This window comes from Xyrauchen texanus, chromosome 14 (assembly GCF_025860055.1).
Source record: "Xyrauchen texanus isolate HMW12.3.18 chromosome 14, RBS_HiC_50CHRs, whole genome shotgun sequence".
Lineage (NCBI taxonomy): Eukaryota > Metazoa > Chordata > Actinopteri > Cypriniformes > Catostomidae > Xyrauchen > Xyrauchen texanus.
In genome coordinates this window covers 18,174,154-18,199,753 of record NC_068289.1, presented here as the reverse complement: position 1 = coordinate 18,199,753, position 25,600 = coordinate 18,174,154, and the positions used below count along the sequence as shown (strand labels likewise).

The following is a 25,600-nucleotide window of genomic DNA, read 5'->3' as shown; positions in this document are numbered from 1 at the left end:
TAGTATGCTATTCCAAACATAGCCATTCTCTCTTGCTCTTGTCTCACTCAACACTGTTCTAGTTTGTTCTCAAGTTCTGAAGTTTTCTGCCTGTTCTTTTGAAAAATATTTGGTTCTGCTGCACTCTTTGAACCACCTAGACATTTTTATAAATGTAATTTGTGCTCTAGTGTCAATAAAGTTACAGTTGGCCTTTGAAAACTCAGCAATTGTTTGTTTTTTTAACGCTTAAGCTTCATAATCCAACCCGCCCACCCCAATGCCCTGTCTATGGCTGCACAGTGCATGTCTTGCTTACTGTCAGGAAATGATGTATATAATGTCCAATATACATACATTATTTCATATTGTTTGTATGCAAGGTGTAGTAAAATTAGTTTTATGTTGTGTTTATGTGTGGTCTGGTATATATTGATAGGTTTGTGTTGTATGTTCACTACCAGTCAAACTTTAGGACACACCTGACTCAAGTGTTGTTCCTGATGTTCTAAAGAAACTTTTGGTCTAAAGGTGTATGTCTAAATGCTTGAAATAATTTTTGTAAGCAAATATAAATTGTGCTTGTTTATGCATTTACATATATACAAAACTAAATTTGTATTTAAAAAATTATATATGTATAATATGTATATATATTTTTAATGGAGCAAATAGTGAAGAAAAAGCAGTCAACAAATGTCCAGCATCCTTGTGAACTCCTTTAATAAAGTTTAAAAAGTCATGAGAATGAGCAGAGTGTGCAGAGCTACAGTGGCAAGAAAAATTATGATAACCCTTTGGAATTAAGTGATTTCTGCTTTAATTGGTCATAAAATATAATCTCATCTTCATCAAAGTCACAACTTTAGAAAAATACAATGTGCTTAAGAACACATAAACACTTATAATCTCTCATCTCTTTATTGAACACATCCCTATAAACGTTCACAGTTCTGTGGGAAAATTAAGTGTACGGTTGGATGCTTATGGCATGATGATGAGGATGATGGCAAGCTTTATCCTGCGGTCTACATATGGTCACAAAAACCCCTGCAATGAATGTACTAGGATTGCTACATGCTGGTGCAGTCCTTTACAAGCCCCAGGAGGGGCAATCATTTTAAAAACCGTGAACTTTTAACTCTTCCTCCTTTACTATGTTGATCTCTAACAGAAACTGGCATATGTTCTTCCTCTGGTCACCCTGTAACTGAATCACCTCTCCATACACTGGATGCTGGACAATCCCTCACTGGCAGCAATAACCTCAACCAAGCATTTCCATTTACTGCGGATTAGACCTGCACTATGTTCAGAAGCAATTTTGGACCATTCTTTCTTACAGAACTTCTTCAGCTCAGCCATATTCTTAGGATGTTCGGTGTGAACGACTCTCTTGAGGTCATTCCACAGCATCTCGATTGAGTTAAGGTCTGGGCTCTGACTGGGCCACTCCTAAAGGTGGATTTTCTTTTTTTGAAACCATTCTGTTGTGGATATACTTCGATGTTTAGGGTCATTGTCCTGCTGCATCACCCAACTTCTACTGAGCTTCAGTTGGCACACAGCCACCCTGACATTATCCTGTAGGACATCTTGATTAACATGGGAATTCACTTTTCCCTCGATGATGGCAAGCGGTCCAGGCCCTGAAGCACCTAATCAGCTCCAAATCATGCTCCAAATCCCTCCACCGTACTTCTCTGTTGGACTGATGTTTTGTGGAGCCCTTTTTACGCCATGCATAGTGCTGTTTGTTCTTCCCAAACAATTCTGCAGATGCTTCTTGTGAATAGCAAACTCAAAATGTTTTAGTGCTTTTTATAAATCAAAGTAGCTTTAACCCACACCTCTAATCTCGTTTCACTAACTGGAAGCCAGGTTTGGCCACTCCTGACTCAAATGAGCTTTTGTTGACGTTATTAGCCTAGAGGTTCACATACTTCTTCCAACCTACACAGTGAATATTTGAATGATGTATTCAATATGTACAAGAAAATTTCAATAACGTGTGCTATTAGTTAAAACAGATTGTGTTTGTTCATTATTGTAACTTAGATGTAGATCAAACCAGATTTTAAGACAAATTTATACATAAATGCAGGTGATTCCAAATGGTTCACATACTTTTTCTTGCCACTGTATCTAGACAAAGAGTAGCTATTTTGAAGAAACTAAAATATAATATTTAAAAATGTTTGGTCACAACATAATTCCCTTAATTCATAGTTTCGATTACTTTATTCAAATTTGAAAAATAGTTCGAATAAATAAACAATTAGTAGGTGTGTCTAAACTTTTGACAGGTAGAGTAATATGCCATCCGTATAAACAGGTACTTATACCTGCTTTATTTATCATGACTGTGCTACTCAACAAGAGGCAATTTTGGTCAAGTAAGGAGACACATATGCGGTTCTGTAGGGGTAGTTTACTGGGAATTCCACTAACAGGGACTGTGAACATAGACTCACATGCATACAAATACTTAGCATATGTAAACAGATAAGTAAGTGTCTAAGTATAGTAATATTTACAAGCTTGTGAATGGGAAACTGGTTTCAGAACTCTTTTAGTAAATGCTTACGTCACTAACAAAAACTTCTGTGGCATTACCATGGTACACTGATGGTATTGGATGATAATACCATGGTACTGTACTGTTTAATCACTATATTCACATAGCATATTATGTACATTGTACTGTACATTAAACAATACAAGTTAAGCTCTACTTTCTTAGAGATAAATGTCATTTTTGACAAATACCAGTCAGGCTTCCGCAAAAAGCATTCTATGGAAACTGCACAACTGAAAGTTTCCAGTAATATTATGATGTCAGCTGATTCTGCGAAGCACACAGTGTTAGTTTTATTGGACCGCTCATCCACCTTTGACACTATTGACCATAATATTATGATTAATAAACTTCAGGATCTGGTAGGGATATCGGGATCAGTTTAAAAATGGTTTTCATCTTACCTTTCTGGTAGAAGTTTTAGTGTTTTTATAAATCAGATCATGTCAGATACTGCAGGCTGATCGAGTGGGGTACCTCAGGGTTCGATCTTGGGACCGATTCTGTTCCTTGTGTACATTCTCCCTCTAGGACAGATAATCGGTCAGTTTAGTGAGGTTTCTTATCATCTGTATGCAGACGACATTCAGTTGTACTGCTCTTTTAAGTCTTCTGAGTTACATAAACTGTCCTCTCTTATCAACTGTCTGACTAGTATCAAGCAGTGGTTAAATGATAACTTCTTAGTACTGAACTCGGCTAAGACTGAAACACTCATAATTGCCCCTGAGCAAAGCATCTCTCAGATAAAGCAACATATCGGTATATTAGGCTCGTCTGTGCAGCCGAGTCACAGAAGTTTAGGTGTGGTTTTTTGATTCTGCCATGTCCTTGGAACAACACTCTAAACAACTTATCAAAACATTTTTCTATCAATTAAGGAACATATCCAAAATAAGAGTCCTGGTATCTAAGGCCGAACTGGAGATGATCATTCATGCTTTCATTTCATCTCGTTTAGATTACTGTAACAGTCTTTTTACTTGTCTTAATAAGAAAGAGCTTTATTCCCTTCAGACTGTTCAGAACTCCGTTGCAAGGCTTTTAACCCACACCAGTAAAAGGGCACACATCACACCTGTTTTAGCTTCTCTTCACTGGTTACCAGTACAATTTAGAATGCGTTTTAAAATGCTGGTTCTTACCTTTAGAGCCCTACAAGGACAAGCGCCCCCTTACATCTCTGACCTGATACAGCTGCGCACGTCCTCATGTAGTCTGAGATCAACTGGTCAGAGATTTTTAATTGTTCCCCATACACATTTTAAAACTAGAGGGGACAGTTCTTTTCAAGCAGTGGCACCTAGTCTGTTGAATGCCTCCTTCCTTGCGCTCCTTGGATTCGGTGGAAAATTTTAAAACACAGTTGAAAACTCTTTTATTTAAAGAGGCTTTTAGCTAGACTGTAGGGTGGTTAGGCCTGTCTGATGTGTATTTCTGTTTGTTTATGTTTTTGTTTTTGATTTAGTTATTTATTTGGATCATATAGTGTTATGTATTTATTAATGTTGTGTATTCCCCTTTTCTTGTGAAGCACTTTGTGATTTTTATCTGAGAAATGTGCTATATAAATACATTTTACTTACTTACTTACTTACTTACATACCGTGGTACTACCATGGAACATGGCCAAAAATAATTATAGTACCATGGTACTTATTGGTACTTTTTTGTGTGATTAATAATATTCATATGTTAAAATAAGTTACAACAAGTATAAACACTTACATCACATATGGTAATGATAAATGTCAAGGGAAGGAGTGCATTAAGAAAATGTGTGAAAATGACATCATGTCTCTGTTTCTCTCTGTCAGAGGTGACGTGTGCACTGGTAACATTAGTTAACGGTCACGCTGAGGACTGTAGAGGAGTGACTCCATCTCCTCTCATCTCACCCGTGCTGAATGACAGCACTGCCATACGCACTGATGATGAGGAGGACAACAGGAGGAAGGTGAGATGTGTGTATGCACAGGTGTGGCAGTGAGAGTGTTTGCTGGCCAAGTGGAAACAGTATGGTTATTATGGGGATGCACAATCAATATTTTTAAAGCTAGACAGACTAATCCAATTGAATGGATGTGGTGGTACTGTAGGAGAGTATTATAGTATGGTTTATATGCATAGAACATCTCATGAATTTACTGTTGTTAATGTAGTTGGATTTGTTTCAATAAAGGAATGTTGCAGATTCAACACAAGTTAAGCACTACTAGAACATAATTTAGACTTTTAGACTCAAATTGTTAAAACAAGCAAAGATTAGGTGTACTTACAATGGAGGTCTACATGGGCAAGACCTTGCAATGGATTTCTTTTTATTTATTTTTTATACACACTAGACAAAAAAAGCATCTTCTTTGCACTAATTGCAAATAATGTTAGATGCTATTTGCACCCCACATTAAATACAAGCATACAGTATAAGGTGTGGGTTTCCAAACTGGGGTCTGGACTCTGGAGACTCAGTGCATCACGAGGGATGCACAGATATGAACTTTTTTGGTTGATAAGAAAATTTTCAAATCAGTGCATAACAAACCAAAAAACTATGGGCCGAAACCCATTTTTTGACACTTACTCGCCTTTTTTTGTCATCAGATCACTGTTTTGCCTAGGAATTAACCTGTGCTTAAACAAATTACAAAGAGGTGCAAAATCTATTTTATTGTTTTACCTATAACTAATTTTGATTGAAAATGGATATTGATGTTGATTGTATGGATGTTGAACAAATTTCAGATTTTAAGAGTGTCGCAATGAAAGATTAATACAAGACATAACATAACTATGTATTTATTTTATTTATTTCTTTATTTTGCAATTCTAAACAAGAGAACTCACATTTTACGTGTTATGATAGAACATTACAAATTCATATTTTGAATTATTATATTCCACATGCTATACTTTTTCCAGATTTCATTTATTTTGGTAGGTATTTCTTTAAATTATGAACAGGAACAATTATTCTAAACATTATACAACGCAATAAATGTATGTAATTAATTATAAATAAACCATTTGTTTTCATATCGCTGCTTGCACGCACAATCATAAGCTGTGATCATAAATTATCGTAATTTGTTTGTAAAAACGGCAATATGAAAAAATGATGGTTGATATTGGCTGTTTACATCGATGGTTATTGATGGTTGTAATTTGATCAATGATTTAGAAGGGGGTCCCTCGCAAGGTAATTTTCATGTTTGGGTATCCTTGGCATCAAAAACTTTGAAAACCCATGGTATAGGGGCATCACTGCAGAGTGTTTATTGTATTTATTTAGAGTGTCACAGACACCCTACACCAACCCTTACCCATAAACATAACCCTAATCTTCCCTTACAAAAATTAACAATGGTTTTACTACAGTAACCTTAGTATCATCCTGGTATTTTGTAGTAAAATCATAGTAAACTCAAAATTAAACATGGTTACTACAGTATTAACACCACAATAATATAGTAACATCTATTAATTGCATTAAATGCATTAAATGTTAACCCGTGATCAAATCACTGCAAGGAAGTCAACCTTTATATTCAAATGTATTTATTATTATTATAAGTAGTATTAAAGGAAATATTAATTAATATTAATATTAATGTAGTGGTGGTGGTGTAGTGGTCTAAGCACATAACTGGTAATCTGGTAATCAGAAGGATGCTGGTTTGAGCCCCACAGCCACCACCATTGTGTCCTTGAGCAAGACACTTAACTCCAGGTTGCTCCGTTGCTCCAGAGGGATTGTCCCTGTAATAAGGGCATTGTAAGTCGTTTTGGATAAAAGCGTCTGCCAAATGCATAAATGTAAATGTAAATGTTGAGACAGGAAACAGGATGAGGAAAGGTTGGTCAAAAGACTGAACTGAACCAGGGTCATCTGCATGAGAAAAACTCTTTGATACACCTCAAACTACTGCAGAGACACTAGGGGTGCAGTTTGTGTTTAATTTCTGTGTTTCCACCAGACTACTGGATTCCAAATAGCCAGGTGTGGCAGGTGTTTTTTACACCAAGTGCAAATTGTCACGCCATTCAAAAATAAAGCCACATGACTTTAACACTTTAAATGTTTCAGTGTTTCAACTCTACAATAACCAAAAGATAATTTGCCTAGAACAGCAGTCCCACTGCTAAAAGGACAATTTAGACAACTTTACAGCTCAAATAACTAATTTCTGCTTTTAAATCATTGTAAATGTATAACTGTAAATGCAATTTTTGTTTGTTTTTACAAAGGATGGAAGAGTCAGAATTGCGTATAGTAATTGACATCATGCCACAGATTCTGTCAATAAAGATGAACATTTATTGAACAAAGAATGTTCCTTTGATTGAGATATAATTCTGATGCTTTGCACTGGTTTGTTTGTTTGCAGATCTGCCCTGATGATAATGCATACTTCATAGCTAAAGAGCTGTTGAGCACTGAGAGGACTTACCTAAAGGACCTGGAGCTGATCACAATGGTAAATGATGGACAGACTCATCAGATCTCCTCTTTCATCTCTTAAACACACACATTCCTGTGCAGCCAGAGTGAGTGGGATTAGTTCATGAGTAGAGCTCATGTTACCTGTGCTCAGCCCACTATGACACACCGTGCAGTTTAGAGACCTGAGGGCAATGTGGTTTTCCTGAATGGAGACAACATTTTCAAGCTCCAAAAAGGACATCAAATCAGCATTAAAGTAATCCATCAGACTCCAGTGGTTTAATTCTGTGATCCACTCTGTTTAGGGTGAGAACAGACCAAAATATAACTCCTTATTTAACTGTAGTAAAAATCCCTTAAATGTTTTCCATAGACTAACCAATTTCTCAACTATAACTTATAAACCTTGAAAGATGGATTTACTGTGAGCTCCGAGGTTGATGATTGATTATATTCCTTTGTTAAAGCCATCAGTCTGTGTTATTTTTAACTTCATTGTTTTAAAATTGTGTTTACTAGCAGAATTCCTGTTAAAGAACTACACTACCCATAATTCTGAAAATAAATCCACCAATCAGAGAACCGCGGCCAACAAAGCTTGCCAAACAAGTCCAGCTGAGAGTGCACACGTCCCTGAAAAAGGAGCTATATGTTTCTCAAATAAAATCAATTGGATCACTTTAGAACACGTTGATTAAACACTGGAGTCTGATGGGTAACCTTTATGTGCATTTCGGAGCTTGAAAATGTGATCACAATTCACTAGCATTGTATGGACAAACAGACTTAATATCTCTATTAAAATATTTCCGTTTGTGTTCCGTGAAAGAAAGAAAGTCATATGAGTTTGAGATGACATAAGGGTGAGTTAATGAGAGAAATATCATTATTTCAGCTATTCCTTTAACAAACTACACACTAAACAAACTACACACTAAGCAGAATACACATTCAACATGTACTACACTTCACTCTTAACATGAAATACACCCTTAAAAAAACTACTCACTTAAATTACACACTAAACAAACTAAACACTTATTTACTAAACACTCAACCTGAACTACACTACACTCTCAACATTATCTACACCATTAATACAAACTATTTCCTTAACAAACTACACACTTAAACTCCACACTCATTAACTACACATGACTCACATGAAGTACACTACACATTTTAAACATAAACTAAAGGTGCGTTCCATTCAAAGTCGGATGTGGAAAATTCCGACATTATATCTCCGACAATAAAGGCATTCCATTTCCCAATGCTCGGAAGATGGTGTATAAGCAAAAAAAACTGCTACGTTCCCATTAGCTTAGCAGTAGTTTGATTGCCACCAGAGACATCTCCTAGTAATCAAACTGATAAACAATTCTGCAATACTAGCATTTGTTGTATAGTTGTATGATTATCAAAAGACAGTATAATTGACCATATTTGAACACCTGTCTCTGCAAACATTTGCTAATCATGTTTTATTATAATGTAATGTAGGAACTTGACTCAATGATGAATATTATTTAATAAAAGAGAATGTTTATCATTTAGTCTGTAAGTATCCCTGCGTGGTGACAGGTTTTTGTAAGGTCACGCACCTGCATCTGGGCAAAATCGGTATTGAAGATTTGTGAAGTGTTTCCAAGTTGGAAGTCAAGAGGCAATTCACTGCACTTTTCCTAGTAGGAAGTTGGAAATTCCGACTTTCCGAGTTGAATGGAAAACAGAATAAAACAAATTTACCACACTAAACAAACTATACTGTACATTCGACATACAGTAAACTACTCTAAACAAACTGCACATTGAACAGGCTTATAACCCACACACTCAGCATAAACTATACACTGCTTTCACAAATTATATAAAAGTTCAGTTCGTTTGGATGATGTGAACGCTGTTTTATGAACTTAGGTGCAAAACCATGAACCGCACCAGCGTCTGCTTGAAAAGGTGGTCTGGGATATGGATTATTCAAACTCTGGTATGGTTCGCTGTTGATATGAACGCAATTGTACCAATTCGTGGAAGTGAACCACTTGTAATTACGTATAATTTGAGTCTTTGCAAGCTCCTGATCACAATTATTATGGTGTAATGTATGTCTCATACCTGCTTGTCTCTAAATAAATCCCCTTCAGAGAGCAGCTGACATTCTTCACATCTCTTGCAACACATCCGCGGGCTCGTGGCAGACAAACCCTTACATTCATCACATCATTGCAAAATCAGTGCATCTGTGGCAGACAAACACAAGTGTTGTTCTATGCATGTAAAGTTTTGATGGTAAATCCAAAGTTATGAATACTTTAATAACACAATGATGTTGACGTCTTTTTTAGGTTGTTACCTAGTTACAGTGGTAAATAGCTGCTGCTTGCACTCACGTTGATGACGTAATCGGACCATGGTTTGGACCCAAATAATATGATGTGAAAAGAAACCAGCGGGGGCAGGGGGAGAAAATTTGTGTGAAAACAGCCTAGAGCAAGGCCAAACAGCTGGCTAGATGCTGTTCAGTATCAGTCATCATTGGTATTCACAGCGTGTGGAAGATGTACTTTCTGTATCCTTGATATTACTGATTGGGTACTGATATACTGTATGTGAGTGACCTGTAGTCCTTTGTAACTTTCTGTGAATGAGTAGTGTATGTAAATAAATAGTTCAAATGTGTGTGTGTGTGTGTGTGTGTGTGTGTGTGTGTGTGTGTGTGTGTGTGTGTGTCTGTGTCTGTTAGTGGTTTCAGAGAGTGTTGGAGAAGGAAGAGTGTGTTCCAGACTCTCTCAAGACACTGTTGAGTTCCACCTATGAGCCGCTACACACACACCACACACACTTCCTCCAGGAGCTTGAGGAGAGACTTTCACTCTGGTGAGTAACACACAGACACACACACACACTCACACTGATGTGATATAAGCTATCAGGCTACAGTCACTGCTCAGGAATGTTGCCATTTTGATTTGAAAGAAAGTTTTCTGCTTTCAAATTAGTGTTGTCACGATACAATTTCAGTAGTTGGTACTAGTCCCAGTAAAATTTCACGATTATCGATACCAATTTCAATACCACAGCAAAAATGGATAATATGCTATTTAACACACTTTTTATTAGCATATTTAAGTTATATATCAATGCAATTAATACATTAAAACAACTGCATGTTTCCTTTAAGTGTTTTTCAGTTAAGTAAACGTTGCTTCATGTATTATTTTAAGTAGGGCCCTAGAAAGCATTCTATTTTTTCCCAAATCTAGTGTCTTTCATTGTATTTTTTCTGAATTCCATGTTTTGAGGTTTAATTCAACTTCAGCATCAAAAGGGTGTCTAATCAAATTAATTAATAAAACTTAAATAATATTTAAATAGAACAATTGCTTTTCAACATTCCATTGCATTTGTTTTTATCAAATAAAGTGCTTCTGTAAAGATCCTTACAGCATAAACTAACACAAAATTAGTCTTTGTTATTTGTCAAATAAGGTGCTGCACAACAGAGCATCATATTATAAAATAAAAGCATTTATAAAAAAGCTTTATTCTGTATAATAGCACTCCAACTCGTAAGATATTCTGAGATCCCCGCTTTACTGCTTTGTGCATTTTTCATTTCCCTTTTTGATTTGTGACTAGTAGCACATAATAAACAAGCAAAAAAAAAAAAAAAAATCAATCTCTAGAGCAATTAATTTTCCTTAATATTAATATCCACATATTAAATAACACCCATTTTTTTTTCATCAAATTGTTTATTATGTTTCCAAGAGTGTTGGTTATTCATGTTTATGAGATGTTACAGATATTACATCATAAATTAGCATAATTAATTATTATTCAAAGTAATGTCCAGCATCATCCAATCACTGCTAACCATGTTAAAATATAATGTAGCATTATAAAGTTATGAATCTATGTACTGATGATCATTGTCCGATGTCTGCCAAACATGTGGAGTGGTCCAAACATCATCTGCAGCCTGAAACTGAACTTTTCGTCGGATTTTAGGATTGAATGCTCTTAGCTGCATAGAAAAGCTAAAGGCCACAGATGACCCACAGATGTGTTAATTTTGAAAGTTATTCAAAATAACTAGCATGTTTTTTCTACTTTTGAGGGAATGCTGTGCCAGTGTCCACATACAGTATGTAGATGCAATCCTTATCAGCGTGCTGACGCGTGAAAAATTAACTGATCTTTTAAAGCAGCATATCAATCAAAACTTGAGTCACTACTCTTTACACCCAAACAGGTTTCAATGAAAAAACTTAGAGGTCTCTTACCAGAGGCACTTTTGTTGGCACTGCGTCGGTAGAAGCGCTTTAAGGAAATTGACTGCATGCTGTTGTGTCACGTGACTCAGTGCAGCAGAAGTCAACCCTTTAAATGTCAGTCTAGAGTCTTGAGAACAGTATTCGGTCGGTTTTTATTCATTTAAATTATGTGTTGCATAAAGCGAAGCCAAAATACAATGTCATGCATGTGGAGATGGGTCGCATGAAGTTAAACATTATTATTATCGGGAATATACATGTACATTTTAGTGAATATTACATTTTACTACACATTATTAAAATAATTCTGTTGTAAGTTGAATCAAGCTTTTATTTTGACATGAGGCTTTTCAGTTTGTGTGTGTTTTGTGTGTGACTGTAGCTTCGCACCTCCAGATAAGCAGTTGTGATCCAGTGTGATTATTCAAGCGTAAAATGCTGTAATTTAGGTATAGAAATATAGTCTGTAGGCACTAAGTGCTTCATAGTTAATAAGCACTCTGTTCTGTCATCTATTACAACATGCACAGTGCTCAAGATTCTCTTAATGCTGTGATTTTAGCATATGATCAGCTTATCACATTCACTGTAAAGTGTGCAGCACATGCAAACAGTATATTTTATTTCATTTAATAGCATCCTTTTGCCAAATATGTCAGATTTTTGTTTTGCTTTTCACAAAAGCAGTCTTGTGTTAGTCAGACAGCATGGGTATCGAATCGAGCCAGTGCTCGGAACTACCAGTAATGCATAAACACTGATATCATGAGATCTTTTATATTTTAGTATCGACTTTGTCTGAAGTAACTGTACTTTTTACAACCCCATTATAATAAAAGTTCATTAGTTCACCCAAAAATGAAAATTTTGTCATAATTTACTCACCCTCATGTTATTTCAAACCTGTATGACTTTCTCTCATCTAAGGAACACAAGTGGAGTAATTTTCAAGAATGTTGACCCGGCTCTTTTTTCCATCAAATGAAAATAAATGGCGACTATGGCTGTCAATAACATTATGCCTAACATCTCTTTTTGTTTTCGAAGAAGAAAGTCAGATGGGTTTTGAACAACATAAGGGTAAGAACAAAAATGGCAAAATTTGTATTATGGGTGAATTTCCCTTTAAGGTTTAAAAAACCTTCTTTAGTTGAATTTTATTCAATGATACTTTTGCAATGTGTGTTTTAGGGAAGATCGATCCACTGTGCAAGATAAAGGTGATATTCAGCGTATAGGAGACCTGCTGCTGAAGACTATAAAGGACCTGAAGGTGTGTGTGCGCACGCGCGTGTGCGTGTGTGTGTGTGTGTGTGTGTGTGTGTGTGTGTGTATCATTCAGAGTGTGTGTTATCTGTCATATTAATTACAGTGTGTTTCCTATCTCTCAGTCCCTCTCATCTGAGCTGCAGATGAACTCAGAGTGTGTATATGAGCTGGAGAGAGCATGTGCTGCATCCTGGAGGCTGGAGTATGTGTGTCGTGAGTTTGAGCTGCAAAAAGTGTGTTACATTCCGTTAAACATGTTTCTGCTGAGTCCTCTACATCGATCGCTGCACTACAGACTGATACTAGAAAGACTCTGTAAGCACTATGTGCCAACACACATCGACTACAATGACTGCAAAGGTGAGACAGTGTCACGTATTCATGTTTTTGTGCTTTTATGTAGAAATTCCTGTTTAGTTCCCACTTTCCTGTTTCCTATTTGTTTTGTAGTCCTTTTGTAGTTTTATTTCATAATTGGTTCTCCCTGATTTTTTTCCCAGGTGTTCCTCATTCCCTGATTGTTTCCCCAGGTGTTCCTTGTTTTCCCTTGTCTATTTAAGCCCTTGTTTCCCCTGGTTGTTTGTCTGTCTTTGTATATACTGTCTATGCTCTGTGCTTGGTTCCCTGTGTTTTTATTTTCTTTTTATTCTGAGTAGCTTGTTTATTTTTCAGTTGAATAAAGCTGCATTTAGATCCTCCTTCCTTGCCTGCCTCATCACAGAAAGACTGACCTTAGATGGATCTAGCAGATTTCAGAATTCTCCTCCTTAAGCAAGGGGACCATCCAGTTGTGGATCACGTCCTTGAGTTTTTAGAGCTGGCAAATTTGGTGCACTATCCAGACTACTCTTTGGTGGTTTTCTTCTGGGCAGGTCTCAGTAGTGCACTTAAGGAGCTATTGGCCTCCTGACCCAGTCTTGGCCCTACGGCCGCCTCCCAGGCCTCCTGACCCTGTCTCGGCCCTATGGCCTCCTTCCACAGCTCTGTCCCCAGTGTCTTCCATGGCTCCGCCTTCCACTGCTCCATCCCCAGAGTCTTCCATGGCTCCACCTTCCATGGCTCCTTCTCCAGAGTCTTTCACGGCTCCGCCTGCATGTGATCTTGAGACCCCGGCCCGGTTATGTGCCAAAAATTCCCACCTCTCCCTTTCGGGATCAGGTGATGAACCTGCAAGTGCTGCCTTTAGAGGAGGAAGACCCGACCTTATAGTTGTTGTGTCCAGTTCACGCCCAGCTAATCTATCTGGACCGCACAGAAACTTTAGATTCTCAGAGTCTATGTCTGTTTTGGAGGACAGCAGAAGGGGATGGCTGTCTCCAAACAGAGGCTGGCCCATTGGATTGTGGATGCCATATATTTGGCTTACCAATCGCAAGACCTGCCATGCCGTGCTCCATATATACACTTCTTGGTCAGTCAGTCCATGTTAGGTATTCTCCACATGTTAACCTCCCTCCAGTATAATGTGGTCTCCGTGGTGCTCTCCCTCCAGAAGAGGGAAGAGCACTTCCCCAGTGATATTCTATCAGGTGCTCGTGGGAAATTGCTTAATACGGAAATCATTAAAGGCCACCTCCTGTAGCCTCTGGTAAGTGCTCTCCTCCCACCCTTAACAGGACCAGAGAGGCACCTTACCTGATACGCTGGAAGGTCATGACGTGGTTGAGCACTCACTGCGAGGCACGCAGCAGCTTGCCCATGTCTGCGCAGCCATACCTCGAGACATGGTTCAGCGCCTGTGGCATGTAGTATAGGGACCCCTTGTGTCACTACATCGACACAACATCGAGTGAGTGACAGATAGGGAACGTCTCAGTTACTAATGTAACCTTCGTTCCCTGATGGAGGGAACGAGACTTTGTGTCCCACCTGCCACAGCGCTGAACCAACTGCTGACATGGCCGGGACTCTCTCTCGACTCCTCAGCACAAATCTGAATGATTGGTGCACACCATCTCCTTTTATAGCCGTATGTCCAGGGTTGAGAGTGGCATGCAAATTCCACTCACCAATTCTCATTGGCCTTTTCTGAATAAATCAGCGGTGACTGGGGCTCTCAAGAGCAAACCCCCTAGTGTCACTACATCGACACAACGTCTCGTTCCCTCCATCCGGAACGGAGGTTTGATTAAAAGGCTTATGCTTAAATGCGTTAAATTCGTATTTTAGACAAATATAGGCTACATTTTGACTAAACAGTATGCATTACATTACAAAACACAAGAAATGGTTTTAATTCCTGTACACCTGTTCAATTTAATTGTTATTCTTCCATTTGTGCTATTTCAGAGTTTACTGTTATTCAAAAATGTGAAAATAGTTATATTAAAGTATATGTTGGTTTATTAAAACATTTAGTGTATCTACAATTTTGAAAGCAAAAAATGGATGAAATATTTCACCAGAAGTTAGCTAAATCTGTCCCACTTTATATTAGGTGTCTTTAGCTACTATATACAGTATCAACATTTAAACACATGTACATGTACTTATTGTGTAACTGCATATTGTTCTGCAAAATGCGCTGCCACTGAGGTTGAGGTACGGGTGGACTTAGGGTTTATGGTAGGGTTGGGGTAGGGGTAAGTTTAACAGTTTAACAACAGATGTAATTAAATGCAGGTACTTTAAATGTAAGTACAATGCAACAAATTGTATGTACATAATAAGAACATTGTATCAAAAGCTTAAGTGCATAGTAGTTAAAGACACCTAATATAAAGTGAGTCAAGCTCTTTTTTCAGTTATAGAAATTTCAAGTAAATAGGAAGTCCCAATTTAGATAGCAAGGTAAACATATGTGTGTTTGAGAAAGAGGCAATATCTCTTTGAGAATGTACAATGTCTGTGTAAATGAGTTGCATATGTATGCATATATGTACACACTACGTCGTCATGTTTATAGCATTTTTACATATTTATCTGTGTGCACTCTTTGTGTGTGTTGAAGCTGCATTGGCTGATTTGTGTGAGTTGGAGGCTGAGCTTCATTCCAGTCTGGTGGTGATGGAGAACTATCAGAAACTCCAGGAGCTTCAAAAGGATTTGATAGGTGTTCAGAATCTGGCCGTGGCTGGACGTCAACTCGTCAGACTGGGCTGCCTCAGTAAGCTCTCTGGGAAAGGTCTTCAACAGCGCATGTTTTTCCTGGTGAGAATTCACTAAACACATTTCATGTGTTCGCTGATATATATAGACCTGGAGTGTATTAAGGTAAACACACTCAAAGACCACTTTATTAGGAACACCTGTACATCTGCTTATTCATGCAATTATCTAATCAGCAAATCATGTGGCAGCATTGTAATACATAATATCATTCCAATACGTGTCAGGAGCTTCAGTTAATGTTCACATTAACCATCAGAATGGGTAAAAATGTAATCTCAGTGATTTAGACCATGGCATGATTGCCAGAGGGGTTTGAGTATTCCTGTAACTGCTGATCTCTTGGGATTTTCACACACAACAGTCTCTAGAATTTGCTCAGAATGGTGCAAAAAACATAAGACAACCATTGAGTGGCAGTTCTGTGGATGGAAATTCCTTGTTGATGAGAGAGGTCAACGGAGAATGGCCTGAATGGTTTGAGCTGACAGAAAGACTATGGTAACTCAGATGTACAATTGTAGTGAGCAGAATAGCATCTCAGAATTCTCAACACATCAAACCTTGAGACGGATGGGCTACAAAAGCAGAAGACCATGTTGGGTTCCACTTCTTTCAGCCAAGAACAGAAAACTCAGATATCTGAGGCTTCAGTGGGCCTACCATCTCTGTATATCAGCAGAAATCAAAATTCATCAGACCAGATGATGTTTTTCCCATCTTTAACTGTCCAGTTTTGGTGAGCCTGTGCCCACTGCAGCCTCAGCTTTCTGTTCTTGGCTGACATAAGTGGGACCAGTTTATGAAATATTAAGATGAAGATGGGGAGATGGAGAGATGCCGGAAGAATCGTCACCGGAGCGAGGGCTTATAGCAGCCGCTTCTATATCTTTGGGATATGATTGTCAGGCCTACATGAACAAGCGCTTCCCAAACTTACGTTTAGAACTTCATATGTTTACACAGTATACGATGGTGGGGATCTACAGCCTTGTTCCACGGCAGAATCATATCTCATTTGTCATGATATTCATTACAAAAGCACAGATATTGTGTAGAGACAACAGTTCAATAAACAAGAAGATAATATCGCGTAACGCCTGTTGATAGATGGATAATACAGCACGATTGTGGGTGTGATATAGCTTTTATACAACATTACAAATTTTACACCCAACTTGCACTTAGAAGAGGCTGCATCTAATGTGACTCTACCATGGACCTGTGCTGTGGTTGGAATCTTTGAGTGTCCATAAGCCCATAACTTCAATTTCACAATGTACAGTGCTCTATGCCGAATTATACAACAGTTTAATCTGATTGGACAAGAGGAATTCGAAGAGTGCTGATAGTTCACACCATCAGCACTGTATGTGGGAATTTTCATTAATCCTTGTAATATTAAAGATTTGAGCCAGAAGGTGGCGACAAAAGATTGCTCTGTTCAGACTATCAGACTTCATGATTGACTATGCGCACTGTGTATCACAGCTGGTCAGATCTGATTTGTGTGCTCTGTGGCGATCTTAATTTTCTGACATATCTGCAATGTTTTTTTTTATGTAGCATGAAAAAAGTTACATATGGCAAAAATCCATTGAGATCTGATCAGAAAGGTCAGACTGAAATGGATTTCCAGAAATGTGATTTGAAAAGGATTTCAAAGGATTTCAGTAGTAATCGCTCAGATTACTACTACACTATAGCTGAGAAATAGAGATAAACTAACTTGCTAACTGAGTAATCAAACGCTCTCAGGCTTCCTACCTGATACCTGCTGAGATGGGAGAAGATGTTAACTTTTAACATGGCAGAGGAGAGAAAGATTTCTGTGTCAAAATAAGAGTTCTGCACGACTGATAGGCAGCATCACTCTATGATCGGAGCAGATTACTATCACACTATAGCTGAGGAATAGAGTTAAACTAACAGCATACTGTTCATTACTGGAACTGATGCAGGTAATCACACGCTCAGTCACTCACTCTTTCTCTCTCTTTCATACATACATATCCTTGTTTCTCCAATACAATAATAATGGTAGAAACAGCCCAAGCTGTCATTACTAGTTCTAAAGAAACGCTTTTGAATTAGGAACAGGAGGCTTTGGCGCATCTTTCGAACTAGCAACAGCAGATCCTGTTGCGTAAGAAATTAGTTCCACATACAAGCATTTTTTGAGACAGTCCTTAGTTTTCCCCTACTTACTTATTTACTTGTTCATTGAACTGTTGCTTAAAAGCAATATCACACTTGCAATTGTGCTATATTGCCCATCTATCAGCATGGTCGAATCAGCACACCGAATCATTGCCATGCTGATAGATGGGCAATTCAGCACTCTTGCTCGTGTGATATTGTTTTAGTCTTTAATTGTCCATAGGTGATGTGAGCATCTTGGCCCTCTGAAAAAACAAACAAACAAACTTTTATTCATATGTTCAAACTTGCAAAATCTATGAAACTGAAAAAATAATGTATAATGTATCTACCCAACATGGCACTAGTTCTAAATCTGAATTACAATAATTTGGAGAAAATCAGTGTATTAGACTGACCCTCTGAACATCTCTGGGACCCTATTTTGGGGCCTTTTAATTGAAAATCATCTTACTAATTATCATATTCCATATCTGTGTAGTGGGATATCCCATCTAGCCATTAAATGGAAGTCAATAAAGACATAATTGAGTTATTTTCTAATTTAACTCTCTAAGTGGGGACATATTTCAGCATATTATTCCTTTAAAGTACTAGTACACTAGTTTCTCAACCTTTTTTTGTTCCAAACTCTTCTTTCTCTCTTTATGTGGAGCCAGTTCAATGACGTCCTGTTGTACAGCACTCGAGGGATAACATCAACCAATCAGTTTACAGTACACAGACAACTTCCTCTGCGCGGAATGACAGTAAGACCATGTGATTCATCTTAATGATAATGTTATTGATTGACATGAGAATCCTCCCTTGAGAAATGTGTGTTTGTGTGTTGTCTTTGTTCAGATCCGGGAGAGTGAGGATGAGTGGGGGGTACCGCACTCCTTCACACTGATGGTTCAACAGCAGTCACTGGTGGTTGCTGCATGGTAATTTTAAAAGGTTTTTACCTACTTTAAAATATTATTTAAGAGGACAAAGAGGTAAATGGAAATATTTTGGGAGACCTATTCCCAAAATATTCATTTGTTGTTGGGTTTTTATTTGATGGTAATGGGTTTATAAATGGGTAGTTTTAAAGTGTATGTGTCCTACATTGTGAAATGTTATATGGTGCATTCAAGAAATGTCGAAATAGTCGTAGTTATCAGTTAAGTGTATATGAACGCCACAACAAAGTTGTAATTACGAGTGGGAAACACATTAAAGAATTGTATATGCACAGAAATTACACACATCTGATTTAATTGAGAGACTACATGGAATATATGTACTTTTAATAAAAAGTACATATACTTTTGCACTTGGACTTTTTAAAAAGATGTAGTGGTGGCTGTGGCTCAGGTGGTCAGCTGCTAATCGCAGGGTTGGTGGTTCGAATCCTTGCCCACATGACGCCACATGCCAAAGTGTCCTTGGGCAAGACACTGAACCCCAAGTTGCTTCCAATGGCATGCTAGCACCTTGCATGGCAGCTCTGCCACCATTGGTGTGTGAATGTGAGTGTGAATGAGTCACAGTGTAAAGCGCTTTGAATACTGTTAAGGTTAAAAAGGCGCTATAAAAGTGCAGACCATTTACCATGTAGTGGAGGACATTTACAACTTGTGAAATACTTAGAAGATACAGTGATCAGTTACAGGACCTAAGATACACACTCTTATATATTTCAACCTATTGCAACCTATTTCAACCTATAGAGCATTAGAGATGCAAACATTTCTTAAGTGGGGGATGGAGGTAAGATCTCTTTCTGTCTCTCTGTCCTTGTCTCTTGTAGTTCAGTGTCAGAAATGGAGAAATGGATGGAGGATTTAAAGATTGCAGTTGATATGGCTGAAGAATCGAATGGACTGACCTCTGTCCTGCTGATGTCAAACAAGGATGCCAGTAGTAAGTGATGTTTGTCCTGATCAAATGTGACTGAAAGCAGCTAAACATTTCTTACCAAACTCAGTTAATATTTTTTTACTAGGGCTGTCAATTGAATAAAAATTTTAACTGAATTTATTACATGGTGTCCCGATTAATTAATCGCGTTTAATCGCATATACAAATATTTGCTGAGAAAGCCCCTCATATAACAATAATTCAATATATAATGATTATACATATTTATATCAATATATAATTATACATAGTTATCTTTAAATATTTAAAAATTATATATATAAAAAAATATATATACATATAAATAAAAAATATTCAGATAATTATTATGCATTACATTCTTGTGGCAGAAGAGTTAATCATTGGTAAGACAATACAAAAAGCGGCTTTAGAATACAATGTATTGTTTACTACCATATTATTGATCATAAGTCAATCATTGGCATACAGTTCACAGCAATCCATTTCACAAGTGAATTTGTCAATCAGTTGGAGATTTATTATGAGGGCTTGTTTAAGGACCCGTAAATTTACACCTGCGTCAAACATTTTTATTTTTATTTTGTATTAATGCTTACAAAACTTTTACATCTAGAGCCAAGAGGTATATTAAAACAAACAACAACAAAAAGAAAAGGAAATAAATAAATAAACAGTTTAATAAAAATATCGAATTGTTTACATATTTCAATACACTTTACAGTTTTCTTGTTACTGAAATTGGAAATTGTTCTTAGGCATTGCTGAACCTCTGAATTAAAAGTGAAATCTAATGGTTTATAAGCATCATATTACATTTATGAATACTAAACTTTGCCAACAAAACCAGAACATTAATCAAATAATATTCCTTATGAAGAGACCTGTCATAGCAAAAAAAAAAAAAAAAAACATTTTCAAAACAAAGTTGAAAGCTGGGAATAATATGATATCTAACAATCTTGCAGAAATCAGACCAAAAACAAGTCGAATAGGGACAACTCCAAAAAAAAATGAAAAAATGTACAGAATATATCGACATCACAATGAAATCTCTCTACAAGAAAATAATTAGTGAGGTAGTACTTATAAATATGTTTGAAGGAAATTTATTTGATTTTATTCGTGATTAAATATTTATGGGTAACTTCCAAATTTTGCACCATCTCAATCAGACGCTAATTATGTAGCGTCTCGGTTGCATTGCATCATAAACATAAAATGTTTAGGCCACTGTGTCAAGCTAAATATAGTTTAATACTCAATCTTTAAACACATCTTGTGATCCCTTAGTTCGCATTTGCGCTCCTTCAAGTGTTTTGAATGCAAGAATGTAATGCATGTTTATGTTGTGTAGTCTGTCCGATGGCTGTTGTCTTCACTGTATAAACTGCACGTTGGTTACACAGCTGAAATTTCACTTACTGCCCTCTGGAGTAAACAGGTGATACTACAAGCTTTCATTTCTCAAGACTCTTCCTTATTATGGTCTGGGGGCATTGCGATTAATTGTGTAAATTTTAATGCGTTATTCTTTTGTAAAATTAATCGCACTGAATTAACGTGTTAAATCGACAGCCCTAGTTTTTACTTTTAAAGTCAACATTCAAATTGTCGACATTTACGTAAAGAAATATTCCTGGTTTAACTCAAGCTCAGTCTTCAGCATTTGTGGCATGATGTTGATTACCTTTCCACAAAAAATTATTTCGACTAGTCCCTCCATTTCACAAAAGCACAAATCTGTTTACTGTGAGACAATATTTATTGTAACACATTTTCCTAGAATGCTCGGTGGTGTCTGAAGTGGAATCAGAGGATGATCTTGGTGGGTCTCAAACATCTTTGCCGCGACATGGAAACAACTCAGCCAGCTCACTTCACCGTGGCAACACTACAGCACATGTTTGTTGGCATCGCAGCACCAGTGTTTCCATGCTGGACTTTAACATAGCGATGGAGGTACCGGTCTAATATCTGTTCGTTCACTTTTTTTGAAAAGTAAAATGTGTAATTATTCAGTTTGTTAAAGCTGATCAACAATGTGTCTGACAGAACCGGCTTTCAGGAAATCTACTGAGAAAGTTTAAGAACAGTAATGGATGGCAGAAACTCTGGGTGGTTTTCACCAATTTCACACTGTTCTTCTACAAAACACACCAGGTCAAATGCAAGCCCAATAATACACTAGCATATCCTTTTGCACACAAAATATTTTTAGCCTGCTTCTATGAATGCCTCAGACGTGTGTGAAATGTCTGAACTCACTCTCATTTCTCTCTCTCTCTCTCTCTCAGGATGAGTATCCATTGGCCAGTCTGCCGTTGCTGGGCTACACTGTTACAGATGCTGGCGAGTCAGAAAATATTCATAAAGATCACGTCTTCAAGCTGCATTTCAAATCTCATGTCTACTACTTCAGAACTGAGAGTGAATACTTTTTCGAGAGGTACAGCACACTGGTAGCACGGCCTTGAGTGAAAACAGTTACTACATAATAAAAATACTAAGGACACAAATTTTTTCACAAACACATTTTTGTATTAATTATAGTCTGTCATGTTAACTAAGGGTTTTAGTTGGCAACTGTAGGCACTGACCAATTAATAATTTATGGTTGTTTAGCATTTTGGATTTCTAGAAAGTAAAGTCTCATTAAAACATTTTTCATAATCTGATACAATTTTACGTGTAATTTTTCTAATAATTATTACTACTAATTACTAATTATTTGCAATGTCCAACAGTGTATATACTATACATGCTTCACAGGAGATTTATGTCATTTTTGTTCAGAAAGTCATGAAAATTCCCACCACAGAGCCATTTTCCAGCAAATCTCAAATTCTGTATCGTGATTTATAGAATGTAATGATACTGTGCTGGAAATGATGCTGATGAAAATGACATTTTTAATGTTTTTGTAATAAAATGGCTGACACCTTTGTCTTGCTAAGGCTTATTTCATAGCTAACATTTTATGTATTCTAATTTCACACAATATTTTCATCCTTTTCAGGTAATTTGAAAATGACGCCCAATCAAAATATTCTGCTCACAAGTGATATTTACCTTGAATAACATTTGTTTTCTTTAAACATCATGTGTATTATATTTTGATCTCAAGCATCAAAATATGAGACCTGGACTTGGTAAACAAGTACACTAACCTTTGAAAAAAATAAAAATGGTTGAGTGCTTTTTGTAAGTCAGAGTAGCTTTAACCCACACCTCCAATCTCGTTTCATTAATTGGATTGCAGGTTTGTCAACTCCTGACTCAAATTTGATTTTGTTGACGTCATTAGCCAGGGGGTTCACATACTTTTTCCAAACTACACTGTTTGAATGATGTATTCAATATGAGGTGGTGGCTGGGGGTTGTGGGTGGTTGGTAATGAGATGGCTGGTGGACTTCAGGGCGCCCACTTGTCTGTGTGGGTGCCTCGTAACCACATTTGATTTATTTGTGTGGTATGGTTTAGTAGTACATAGGATTGCTATATTGTTGTTGTAATGTGTTGTTTTAGTGTTGTAAAATGTTCATCTCTGTAATGTGTTTTCAGATGGATGACTGTAATAAGGAGTGCAACAGTCTCAGCAAGGAGAACCCGCTATCTGAACAGAACAGAACTCGACTGACATGGACAGAACACCACCGAAACACAGAGAATCCGCTATCTGAATTGGACAGAACACGACTTAATCACACAGAACCCACTACTGATTCTTAGGGAGCAAACATCTGAGTGTGTGTTTGTGGTTTTTTTTTGTTTGTTTTTTTGACAATGTTGCATTTGTGACTGACTTTTTTATCACAATATTATGACATTAAAGGGGAATGACACCTTTTCTCATCTGAGCCCTTAAAAAAATATAGATTTTTTTCAGTAAAAATATCAGATTCAGACTAGCAGTAACCCCGTTATTTTTATTTTTGCATATTTGTTTTGTACACAGAACTTACTATTTTCCATGGATCATGTAAGGAGATCTTTTGCAGAATGTTCTGGGTGCTCTTCTATACATGAAAATAAATGGGGACTGGGGTTGTCAACCTTCAAAAACACAAAAGGTCACCATAAAAGCAGTAGCGTTGTTAACCACCACACAAATCATGCAATTGCGTGGGACTCCGGATGTTAGGGGGCCCCGATCGGACGGCAAAACACTCAAGGGGTGATGCTCAATTCTGCGTTCACACGCAGATATGCTGTTTTCAGCATTTACGGAACTGATTACGTGCATTCAACCATTTGTGAACATTCAAAGCCACTTAAAATGACTATACAAATCTAAAAATGCAAAGCAGTATCATAGAAATGTAGGAGGTGACAGCTTTTCACTAGATTTGTAATGTGATTAGTGTAAACAGAAAAATACATTGAAATCATTGTTCCATCAAAATAAAAGCCCTATCTGAAGTTGAAGTCAATACGACAGAACTATATTACTTTTGTATAAAACAAGCCTTCAAAATAATAATACTAATTCAGCATAATATTATAATAGTAAACTTGACTGGACAATAATAAATAATATTCAGCTAGGTTCCAAAATATAAGTGAGTGAACTTGTTGTTTTGCACACACTGTTCATTCACAAAGATGTTTTGTAAAATAATAATAATAATAATAATAATAATTAGGTAAACATTGCCTTATTAATGTATGTTTGTATTGGTGCATTCAAATGATATCAATTATATTATAAATACCATTTTTCCTTGTGTTTATTAAGTGAAAAAACTAAATATTTAAAAATATTGAATCTATTTGGCTACAATGGCTGTTCTAATCACTTTTATGTGATTTCTGAGCAAAGAAACAATTATAAGATATAATTACATAAGATATGTTTTGAATGTTGTCAAAAGCCCAAATAATATTGAGATAGTTTTTTAGCCATATCACCAACCGGGGGCCCCTGGTTGGACAGTTGGGGCCTCTGAAATCATAACCTTGCCCTCTTATAACAATGCCATAAAAAGTAGTCCATAGAGCAATGGTATGTCTTAAGAGGACATATAATATATTGTGCATGTCGTTTGCCACTTTTAAGGCTTTTTCTTTCTTTTGGAGTTTGACAGCCCGGTCCCATTCACCTTTATTGTTTAGAAAAGAGCAGTTCAGACAAAAAAATCTTTGGATCTGTTCAAATAGGTTTGGAATAACATGAGGGTGAGCAAATAACGACAGAACTTTCTATCTCTTTTTAAGTAAAGAAAAATGTTGTGAGTGAAAAAAAAAAACAGCTGCATTAAATAGGCCTCCATTCTTTTGTGTTCCATATTTTGAGGTAAAGCTGGGGTTGCAGAAGTTAAATATTTAAGGCTGTCTGGGCCTTAAAGGCAACAAAGGTTACCAGGTTTGGGCAAGTCATAACCTAGAGAAGAACCAAGATCACCATTGTGCCCATAGGCAGGGATCCTCCAGGGAACTAGCCTGCAATTAGCCACTTTGAATCAAAAGTGCCTGCTGAATGGCTAGTGACCTTACGACTAAAAAAATCATGGATTTCATGATAATAGGTCTCAGATATTTTATATAAGGTGCTATATTCACATGATGTTTTAGTATTGGATATGAATTGTTTTATTGGGACAACAGCATTTGCTGAATCTTTGAGGCAGTATAAAGCCTGTATTGAGTATTATATGTAGTGACCATTTTAAAGGAATATTTCACCCAAAAATGAAAATTCTCTCATCATTTACTCAACCTCATGCCATCCCAGATGTGTGATGTGTACAAAGAATGCAAATCGCCAAAAACAAAAGTAGAAGAATTTGAAAAAGAAAGTGGGGATTTATTGTAAAAAGGACTTAAATATTGATATATTTATCATGCACACCTATCATAGCACTTATGAAGACATGGATTTAACCACTGGAGTAATATGGATTACTTTTATGCTG

The 25,600-nt window shown here is 36.9% G+C and overlaps 1 protein-coding gene across 1 annotated transcript in view; it reads left to right on the top strand.

Annotated features, from left to right (window-relative positions):
• Positions 1 to 25,026, top strand: part of LOC127654897 (FERM, ARHGEF and pleckstrin domain-containing protein 1-like) — an 84,316-nt gene extending 59,290 nt beyond the window's left edge. Inside the window, exons 14-26 of the mRNA XM_052142444.1 lie at positions 4,375 to 4,514; positions 6,946 to 7,035; positions 9,748 to 9,881; positions 12,473 to 12,554; positions 12,673 to 12,910; positions 15,501 to 15,700; positions 18,478 to 18,567; positions 18,662 to 18,744; positions 19,596 to 19,708; positions 21,471 to 21,646; positions 21,740 to 21,847; positions 21,982 to 22,133; positions 23,250 to 25,026. Of these exons, the coding sequence (XP_051998404.1) occupies positions 4,375 to 4,514; positions 6,946 to 7,035; positions 9,748 to 9,881; positions 12,473 to 12,554; positions 12,673 to 12,910; positions 15,501 to 15,700; positions 18,478 to 18,567; positions 18,662 to 18,744; positions 19,596 to 19,708; positions 21,471 to 21,646; positions 21,740 to 21,847; positions 21,982 to 22,133; positions 23,250 to 23,325 (1,682 nt within the window). The 3' untranslated portion in view covers positions 23,326 to 25,026. The remainder of the gene's footprint in view (positions 1 to 4,374; positions 4,515 to 6,945; positions 7,036 to 9,747; positions 9,882 to 12,472; positions 12,555 to 12,672; positions 12,911 to 15,500; positions 15,701 to 18,477; positions 18,568 to 18,661; positions 18,745 to 19,595; positions 19,709 to 21,470; positions 21,647 to 21,739; positions 21,848 to 21,981; positions 22,134 to 23,249) is intronic.
• Positions 25,027 to 25,600: the final 574 nt, after the last annotated feature.